Source organism: Protomyctophum bolini, assembly GCF_963924005.1.
Source record: "Protomyctophum bolini genome assembly, chromosome: 24".
In the NCBI taxonomy this organism is placed as follows: domain Eukaryota; kingdom Metazoa; phylum Chordata; class Actinopteri; order Myctophiformes; family Myctophidae; genus Protomyctophum; species Protomyctophum bolini.
The window spans coordinates 15,689,840-15,700,805 of NC_137885.1; the positions used below are offsets into that span (position 1 = coordinate 15,689,840).

At 45.7% G+C, this 10,966-nt stretch overlaps 1 protein-coding gene across 2 annotated transcripts in view; it reads left to right on the top strand.

Annotated features, from left to right (window-relative positions):
* The first annotated feature begins 434 nt into the window (after window positions 1-434).
* The window catches only part of creb3l1 (cAMP responsive element binding protein 3-like 1), a 55,792-nt gene continuing 45,260 nt past the window's right edge, over window positions 435-10,966 (top strand). For both annotated transcript variants that reach the window (XM_080758402.1, XM_080758403.1), the window contains exon 1: window positions 435-994. In XM_080758402.1, coding sequence (XP_080614528.1) covers window positions 845-994 — 150 coding nt within the window. In that variant the 5' untranslated portion in view covers window positions 435-844. The remainder of the gene's footprint in view (window positions 995-10,966) is intronic.

Genomic DNA, 10,966 nt, shown 5'->3' on the forward strand with positions numbered 1-10,966 from the left:
TATATATTCCGCCGCCATTTGAAAATAGCTGATCTACAACAATGCTCTACAATAATTGACGAATCGCGACGCATTGTGAGCTTATAGTACATATTCTATTTTCAAAAGATTGATACTAATACTTTTGTATTTTACTCAAATACATTTTGAATTCTGGACTTTTATCTTATCTTATTTGTAACAGTCGAAAGTAAAAGTATTAATGCTGCCAGTATTGATATGACAGTTTTTTCTTTACTTAAGTAAACAATGTGATTACTTTTCCCACCGTTGCACACACTCACACAAGAGTATTTTTATTTTTTTAAAGAGGGTGTGGCGTTATCTTGTTGAGGGGGCGGGGTTCTCATGAATATTCATCAGCCGGTCCGGCCCCCTCTCGGAGAGAGGGCTCGAGCTGCAGCTGGATGTCAGAGAGTAGATTCTGAAGCAGGCAGAGGGCTCGGTGCCGTCCAACCAACCAACGACCGACGGCAAAAGAAAAATAACATAACATAACATTTTAAAACTCCCATTTACTACGGAACCGAAGCACAAAGCAAAAACGACGACAAAAAAAAAAGAAGAAACTATTATACGCATTTAAACCGCCTGTTGAATCCTTGGGTCGCCGATATTTTTTCTCCCCAGATGTCAGTCTCGTTTCATTAATTAACCGAACCAGCCGTGACAATTCGTGGCTGCATGTAAAATTCACGCCAAGAAGATTTGGACCTCCTGCACGGCGTCTCGACTCGTTCTGACAATTAAAACCCATAGAAATAGTTTCCACGGAAACTGCTGAGTGTTTCCATAGAGTCTATACGTTAATAGCACGCGCAGGTAGAAGCAGAAGATATACACAATGATGGAGTCAATCTTGGACAGTCTAAGTGCAGAGAAACTCTTCTCTCCCGGCGGGAGCAGCGGCCACCACCTGTTGGACTCCGGAGGAACCAGCAACCACCTGTTGGACCTGGAAGAACTCAATGACGGAGACTTCCTCAGCAATGTGGTGAGATGATGGAGAAGAAGAATGAATATTATATATATAGGCCTATATGGGAATTGTTGTTGTTGTTATTTATTGTTATTATTTTCTGGGAAGTCACATAATTATGCGAATATGCTCACGTTTGTTCAGCTGAACTGATAAATGAAACGATACTTTTATTCATGCCCCGGAGCCGGACCTTATAAGGAGGAGGACGGCTCAGATCCTGATTGATATCCTGTGTGTGTGTGTGTGTGTGTGTGCGCGCGCCCGTATGCATTTAACAAGGTGTGTGTGTGTGTGTGTGTGTGTGTGTGTGTGCTTGTGATAACTAAATGTATATGTAATGTATGTATTGTAGTTGTGGGCCTACAGTAGCCTATGTATGTGTGAGAAGATAGAAAGTGAGGATAGTTTAGAATTGTGCAAGATGGCCATCTACATATCACAGCAAACCATGGGCATATATAGATCAGATGTGTGTGTGTGTGTGTGTGTGTGTGTGTGTGTGTGTGTGTGTGTGTGTGTGTGACTGTGTGTGTGTGTGATGTCTAAAGTTACTGGTTAACTTCACTGCAAGCAAGCACTCACAGCAACCCTCACTTATTCTGTGTGTGTGTGTGTGTGTGTGTGTGTGTGTGTTCCATGCATGTATAGCAGAGCAGGTGTTGCACATCTCACCAGCACACCTGGGTCACTGGGGGGGGGGGGGGGGGGGGGTGTCACATGTCAGTAATATGCATGCCGTGTGTTGGTGATTGAGTGCTCCAGTGAGCAGTTCACCACAGTGTGTGGAGCAGTGATCTGGATAGCTAGAGTAGTGATTGAGACTTGAGAGACAGAGCGCGACTGGACACGTCTTGTACGGTACCTCACCTTGTCAAGACATCATTTCACACACACGCGCGCGCGTGCGTACACATGCCCATATCCCTAAATGTGACCCCACCTCCGGCTCCTTCAAGCCCACACATTTTGCTCCCAAGAAGAACATGGCATAATATGATCATACCAAGAGTGACTGTTAAAACATTTGCTAAATGGCCTCTCTTCCAGGATGTCTCCACCTGGAGGGCAAGGGGTGATGATGGCCCAATCATAGTGTGTCAATAGGCTCTGTGCATAGCTGTGTTCTGCTCAGCAGCATCCACATTAGATTTGACATGATCTGGAAACGCGTAGGCCTACTGTACATGTTTCCGGTTAAAAGGTGCTGCTGAGCCCAATCAAAGGAAGCTATACGGGGGAAAATGAACAGGATCAGGGAACAGGTATGAAAGCGTTTGGAAACCTCCCGAATCAGATTCAGGGACATTTGTGAAAATCGATCTGTCTTCGCTTCTTGTGGTTACAATGAAGCATGTATACGTTTACAGCCAATCGGCAGGTATTCGTTCCTGTCGTCTTGGTGCACCCACCTTTTGATTGTTCTCCTTCATGCATGACGATGTGTTACTGTTACCCCGGTCCCCACAGCGCTGTGCCCTTCACAGGGTGAGATGAGAGACACCCCGGCGACGGTGCTAAAGGTCAACACGGAATTGTCACCCCCAAGTCGTCGTGTTTACCAAGCAGCTGGATGTATCTGACGAGCTGGGAGGGGACAGTTGATGGCTTGGGGTGAGAATGTGACACCTCGGTACCGGTGTAGACTGACTGCACTGCACCGAAACTGGCCATTGATAATATTACCAGAGCTGGTATCAGCCAGGCAGCTGCCTCGCCACAGTATAAGTAATACATCGGTCACATTTTTCTAGCTGAACAAAAACGGAGAGTTCAAAGTAGCCTCGTGTTTCAGCCCCAGGGCACAGATGCACCGGTGTCACACAGCCAGCCGTCCCTTGCGAAGCCAGTGAGTAGATCATTGTGAGTGAGTGGTTGTGTCTAGCTTGTAATCGCACTCGACATGTTTGTCCTGGCGACGTCTTTGTATTCTTGACAGTGTCGTACGGTAATCGATGAACTGAACAGTTCAGGAGACAGGACGCGCGTTCAGCCGTTCACGTGCGTGATTTGGAGCAGCTACATGCATCATTCCGTCTTTGCAGCATCATGTCTCTGGCTTCCATTGACAATGAATGGTAGACTGCATCGTTTAATCTGCAACGTGTGAACGTAACGTAATGCTTTGTTCACATGGGCAGATGCAAAGGTACAAAGATGCACAGCATATTTGTCGCTTTGTATCTTTGCATCTGAAGTTGAAGCCAGTTCATCTTATTTGTAGCTTTGTATCTTTTGTAGCAGCTACAAACGTCAGATTTGCTTTGTAGCTTCACGTCGCTGGCTTCCATTGAAAAGGAATGGTAGCCTGCATCTTTGTGTCTGCCTGTGTGAACGACGCCACAAACTTCCATTTGCACCACAAACTTCCATTCACACCAGTGAAGGGGGGGTATGAAAAGTGACCCTGTTTTTTGCAGTAAAGTCGAGGTTGAGACGGGATGAGACTGTTTTAGCAGTTCGTCCCAGTGGTGTGATATGTCCTATTGCACGTCGAACAATGACCCAAACCATGCATCTACAAGGAGTTGTTAAGTAGTGTTAGGTTGTGTTTGTTTGCCATCACACTCTGACACACGGTCTCTGAGTGGAAGGAAAACAGCCATGACGTAGAAGGATACCAGATAAAGGTCACATCTTTTGTTTCTGTGTGAATCTATTTGGGCGTGCGTGTGTATGCTGCTGCACCTTCCTTGCCTTGCGAAGCACATTAGGGAGAGTGTCTAACCACGTGAGCCCTATTTCATACTTCGAAGCACGTTGGTGGCGCGCAGCGAAAATTGCTGATCTACAAGCTCGCATCGCAAAAGCACTGTGAGCAGGTCGGCTATTCTCGCTATTTTAAGTGGTCATCAAAGGTCCAGATATGATGCTCTCTCTCTCTCTCTCTCTCTCTCTCTCTCTCTCTGCCTCTTTTTCTCACTGTCTCACCCTCATTCTCTTTTTCAAGCGTTAGAGGTTTCTGGTTTGGCAGCTGCTGAAGGCAGCAAACCAAAAATACTGAAAGACGGACGGACGGACAGAGAGGCAGGCAGACAAAGGAACACCCGACAGACAGACAGACAGACAGACAGACAGACAGACAGACAGGATGGAGCTGATGCAGAGCAGTATAATTTGGGTGTAATTCCAGGTAGCAGTCAGTCGGCAGCACATTGAGAGAGCAGTGATTTTTGTCTGTGGAGGGGAGCTGAATGAACTTGAATGAACTAAAAGGAGAGGGAGGCTTGTGCGCGAATCGGATGGAAGCTGTGTGTGTGTGTGTGTGTGTGTGTGTGTGTGTGTGTGTGCACGCACGCGCGCGCGCGCGCGTGCGGATGTTGGGGTGAGGGGTGGGGTACTAGTCCAAACAACACCTTTTAAGTCTCAAAAGGAGCATAGGTCACACACACGTGTGTGTGTGTGTGTGTGTGTGTGTGTGTGTGTGTGTGAGAGAGAGAGAGACTAGAATGGCTGGGGGAAGGGGGACCACAGACACCACAGTACGTACCCCCACCTCCAAGTACGGACACACACACACACACACACACACACACACACACACACATACACACACAATCCAGGTCTCAATTATAGTCAGTGAGTCATTGAACCAGTCAGTGTCTGTCTGTCTGTCTGTCCGTCTGTCTCCGTTGGTTAGCTGTGGTTTTTTCCTACCCCTTCACTGTGCTAAATAAAGTCGTCCACTTCGGTGTGAGGCCACTGGGCCGGGCCGGGGCTGTACCACTTGCAGGCCGCGGGGGTGGGGAGCGGCGGTTGGCTGATTTTTGTACTGTTTTTAGACCGGGATGCATGGGTGCATGCATGCGTGGGGGCGGGGTTGCTCCCGTTGAACTCAAAGTGGCTGTGGTGCTTGCGCTGACCTTCTGCTGAGGACTTTGTGGCTTGGTGACTGAGAGAGAGGCTCATGTCATGTGGGTTAGCCACCACCAGAGATGTGTCTCTCTGCTCTGCTGACCCGTCTGGGTCCCAACCCAAGACGGTGGCTTACAAGGGGTTTCACACGGAGGAACTGCCTTTGTCACTGCAGCATGACGTCTATTATTGACCCGTTACACAGGCACAATCATCACTTTATTACTATTATGATTTGTATCATTTGTATTATTATTACTAGTCCGGTCCCCGTCGGCCACCGGCCCTACTCAAGAATGATGCAAGTTGGGAACGATGCAATTAGGGAATGCAATGCATGCCCCACCACTGTTAACGCAATACCCGTTATACCGCTGTCAGAGTAACTGTCTGTCTGTGTGTGTGCCTTTTGTGGCAATCAATTGAAGATCTTTGTATCTGTCTGTCCCGACTGTCTGTCACTCTGTGTGTCCCTCTTATTCCTATTATATGGAGAATCTGCAAGGCGTGTGCCGAATTTGTCGAACGACTCTCGAGATACCTGAATTACAGACGTCAGAAGTACTGTACGTCGTCGTACGTACATGCATACAGAGACTTGAGCATTTATTGTAAGATGAGAGTAGGGTGGTGCGTGCGTGCGTGCGTGCGTGCCCTCTACACCAAATATCCTTGCTGTAAATAATGATCTAAATTTGATTCTACAAGCTCTCAATGCATCACAAGGAGACCTCTGCTATGAAGTCCAGGTGCTCAGGCGCTGCTTTGGCTCCTGTGTGTGCGCGTGCCTGATTTCCATACTGTTCCCAGTACGGTGACTGAATGGTGATGATTTGAGACTTGAGTTTCCTTGGGACACATCTGTTGGCAGATCGTGTAGGAAAGCAGATGGACTGACAAATGCCGTGATTGGTCTATTTAATATGTGTTTCTGGTTAATGTGAGCCAGCTCCAATGTCTGGATTGATAAAACAAGACTTGATTAGCAGGACGCTGCGGGCGCTTATGATGGGCGCTTATGATGTTCCCTCCATCGCAGAGACTATAGGGGTTTGGATCCATGTTCAAGGATGCGTAGCAAGTTAAAGAGGGCAAGCTCTGTCGCTGACTCGCTGTATTAGCAACTCCTACAGGTCAGGGCAACTGTTGAGGCACTGAGAAGCGCTAGGTTTGGATCATGTAAAAGGGAGAAACAGAAAAGAAACGTTTGGCTGGACTGCTCCAGGAGGGACCTCAAATCACAGTGCAAACTATAGATTAATCTAGATCAGGGGTAACCAACCGGGGGTTCGCGATCTACCGGTAGCTCGCGGGAACGTTTCCAGTCGATCGCGAAGTGTCAGACAGACCCATTGGAATAATGTCAGTGCCGCTCGTCACATGCAAATTAATTTTGAGCAGAGCGCTGTGGCTCTGAGTTTGAGAATAGACCCCATCGTCCAAGGGTGTGTGTGCGTGTGTGGTGGGGTGGTGGTATCTTAGCAACACTGAATGATCTGTCCCATTGGTCGTGTGCTCGTATCATGAGCCAATGGCTGCAGCTCTGAGCTTCCCAGACCCAGGTTCCCATTACGTCATGCCGTAAAGAGAACTGACAGCCACACGGCTGCTACCATATTAGCAGCTGTGAGCGCTCTTCTCTTCTCGTGAAGAAAGCAGGACAGAGTTGTCAAATAAATCCCGCCGTCATTCATACTGTATTTATTCTCCGACCCGACATTAAAATACGGAACAACGTGCGTTCATTACGGGCTCGTGACAGGCTGCAGACACAGAGTTGGGACTACTAGCCGATAGCGCAGCTGCTACTTCAGTTTTCGTTGTTCGTTGTTATATTTTTTATTATTGGGATTTGATCATTGATGCAAATTCTAAACATATGGATGCAGCTGCAGAAGTTGTGTTGCTTAAAGGAATGCATAGTTGCGTTCTCCTCAACTGCTGCGCAGCAACAACAAAAATATAAAAATGAGAAAAATATACTGAATATACCAGTCTGCAATGCAAACTAATAGGCGAGTGCACTCCAGGGCATATGCAAAGGGAAAGAATGACTTCTGTCCGTGACAATAATCAACGCTACAGTTTGAATTATGTACACATGCACACATAGAGCAAAAAATATGAAATATGAAAACTTGTTGAAGTACAACGCATGAGTCAAGTAGCTGCTTTCCTTTCCTCTTTACTGAGCCTACTGTCATTGAACTGCTGTCCGATAAAATGCAGGATGTGTTTGCATTAACTTCAGATATTTAAATGGAGATTATTGGATTAGTAAGTGACTGTCACCTGCAGGTCAGAGCTAAAGAGAAGGAATTTTGGTATCTTGTGAGCAGAGAATGGCCTTTTCACAAATGAAAATAATAAAATCTAGAATCTAGAAAATAGAACTCGTATGACTGACTCACATCTTAATGACACCCTCAGACTGGCAATCACTAAATATGATTTCAAAACGCTTGCAGATAAAGTTCAGTCACAGCAGTCTCATTAAAGGTGGGCTGACCCTGAGAGTATGTCACCATATCTGTGCAAATATATATGGTCATGTTATGCCTATGTCATTTGAACATCTGCCAATGTGAATATTCATTGAAATGAGAAACAAAATATTTCTAATACTAATTATTTCTAATTTGTCTTAATATTATTTGACATTGATAATATAACTTACTATAAGTATTTATTCTAATTTAAGCTTTAGTCTTTGTGTGGATGTGTGCACATGCATTGAGCCTGTCAGAAATGGCAAAAAAACAAGTGTTTTTTCTAACACGTTTTAGTGGTAGATCTTGGCTTACAATTGGGAATAAAATGGGCTCTTGGGCTTGAAAAGGTTGGTTACCACTGATCTAGATGAAGATATATTTTTTATGGGCCCCACAGAACCACGTTTAAAATACAGGTGTAATTTGTCTGGACTGAATCATTACAAATGGAAATATGTTAGCTGACAACATCTGAGCTCACTTAGCAGAGGGACATGCACACACGCACGCAGTCCCACACACACACACACACACACACACACACACACACACACACACACACACACACACACACACACACACACACACACACACACACACACAGTGAGGTCATGCCAGTATTAGTACTGTAATGTAATGCTTTGCAGCATTTTGGATCTTGACCCGACTACTAACAGGAATTTCATATTCAGCCTGTATTTGTTTTGCCAAAGGTCTGAGTCTGAACATAAAAGAAAGAAACGACGCAAAATCAATAGTTAAGTCCTGCTCCACTGAGGCATTAAAGTAACGGGGTGTTTGGAGTGCACAGAGACGAGGTTTGCCTTCAGTGAACTTTGCAGCTCCGCCGTGTCAGTGAGCAAGTCGTCAGTGGGGCGATGTCTTGCATCCACTTCTGTAAAGAGTCTGAAGAGTTTATGTCCAGGGCTGTGGAAATATACAGGAGCAGTAAAAACCCTGTTCTTGAAGGAGAACAAAAAAATCCTTTTGTTTTTAACCACTATAACCGTATATATATATTCTTCGCTGTACAACATGTACAACATGTGAGTTTAGTTTGCAGACAATCAGAAAAGTTGTGGATCATTACGATTTACGAGACAAACGCCGCCAACACCATGTTCACTTCCTCTCTCTCCATTCACCGCCCCGCCTTCAGTCTTTTTGTTTTTTATTACAACAGAGGAACACTGTCTTGGAAATACTGGACCAGGTCACCAGACTCACCAGCACAGCGTTTGTGACTCCCAAATGGCCTCGGGTTCACACACGTCTGTCCAGCAGGTCCCCCCCCCCCCCCCCCCGGGCTAGTGTAAATGTCCACGGTGATTCACAGAATGCATCCCTGCATGGTGGCTGTTTCCGTGGATTCAAGTTCTCAGTCGCCACGACTGATTTCAGTCCTTTGGGTTCCATAGAAGCCTGCAGCGTGTCTTCTGTGAAAGCATGCATGGTGCATGAGATTGGCTATTTTTGGCCACTAGTTATTTTAGGATGGAATAACTATTTGAAGTGATCAAACTAGCAATAGAATACAAGGTTAGAAGCATCTTCCGGAAACATGAATGGTCTCAGAAAATCAACCTTAATGCCTCACATCTGTGATTTCTTCAGCTGGTCGGCCTAAAACATCCATCATTATTTTGCTTTATTCCATGTGTTTCACCGAATACATCCCTGGTGGCTATTACTGTAAGTCCTCCCAGGAATGCTCCTTCAGGGACTGACTGCAGGCTGCAAAGGAGCCAATGACATGGACGCATTTGGACAGCTTGTCCTGAACCACTTTAAGCCCTATTTTTCCAGTATTAGTGAGACTTTTTTGCTGTTTTGTGGGGCTATTTTTTTGTTACTTACCCCGTAATCGAATTAAAAATTTCCTTTCTAAATCTTTTGACAATTTTAGCATTTTTGGAACACTTTTAGAACACAAAATTGTGGAAATGTTTAGCTTATGTCCCATGTCCAAAGTACACCAGACAGACACCAGATGGAAAGTGGTTAATCACTGCTTTGCACTATACTTATGCTAGACATTGACAGTGTTGGAAGACTCCATGAAGCTTGCATGCATGGCCTCTGCAATGGTATGGAAGACTGGCACAGTGTCGTGGACATGCCAGGGCCACATTCTTTTCAAACTTACATTTGTGGATTCCCCCCACAAGCTCAAATGTGTAAAAAAAAGATGAACGAAGTCTCAACAAAATAACTACAGCGAGTATATTTCCTCAGACAACTGAAGACATCTAGAGTTGACCCGTTATCCCCTGGCTGGACTCCACACTCCCATCATAGAGAGCATTCTCGCTTCCTAAATCATGGTCTGGTATGGAAGCCACATGGGAAAGAAAAAAACAAACTCCAGTTCAGGGTGTCATGTCCAAGTCAGAATAAGATCTCTGGCACGGACCTCCCCCCCAATCAGGTCCCATAACATCTCCAGTACACCACCGAGCGCACGCCAAGACGACACCGCTGGCGTCAACTTGTCACAGTGTGTCCAGCAGCATGGGCCGTTGATTCCACTGTGTCCAATCCAAAGCACTTTCCACTCGCCACCAAGGACACTGATCCACTCTAATCCAATTAGCTTTAACAGGAGAATGGTTACACTTAAGTGCCATTTACTGCCACAATGTGAAATGTTATTGTATACGCCGGGCCGTGTTTTATTAATTTGTTATTATTTTGTGTAAGCTATTTGTAGCTGCCCGTCTTCATTTTTGTCAGTTCACCACATAACCCCACTGACTGGGAAAACGTTCTGTTCTGTTCTGGTCTGGTCTGGTCTGTTCTGTTCTGTTCTGTTCTGTTCTGTTCTACTGTAAATGTACTGTGTGTCTCTGGGGAAAATTAATTCTGTTGAATCTCATTCTCTTTTCCTATTGTCGTTGGACCACACAGCTTTCCACTGACGGACACACGCGCGTATGCGCACTCAAATGCACACATGCACATGCGCAGACAGACAGACAGACAGACAGACACCAGCATCTTCTGTTCCTTCTCTTTTAAGTTGGAATTAAAAAAGAAACTCCATCACGTTATTTCTCTCCTCTCCTCTCCTCTCCTCTCCTCTCCTCTCCTCTCCTCTCCTCTCCTCTCCTCTCCTCTCCTCTCCTCTCCTCTCCTCTCCTCTCAGTGCATCTTTCAGATTCAAATACTATAGTTCTTGACAGAGGCAAACATTTCTTCCAAAGGAGCGTGTCATTAATCTCCTTGCCTTTTCCTCCTCCTCTCTCTCTTTGCCTCTTTTTCAATGTCTCTCCCCTTTATTCCTTCGCCTTCCTCTCTTCTTTTACCCCCCTTTTGTTATTCTATTTCTTTCTATAGTTTCTGCTCCATGCAAGCCCTGCACTCCAACTTCCAAAAAAAATCACTCCCCCCTCGTTTGCATGCTTGCTGCCGATTGGCCCACAGAGCAGCCAGATGGAATGTTGTGAGCAGGCATGCAACAGCGTGGGGAGCTCTGCTATGGACTTGTGTGTGTGTGTGTGTGTGTGTGTGTGTGTGTCTGTGTGTGTGTGTGTGTGTGCGTGCATGCATGCATGTGTGTGTCATTTTGTGCGTGCGTGCATGTGTGTGACTGTTTCTGTGAAGAGCGTTTTAGTTTGTAACTAATTCCCTTATGAAACTG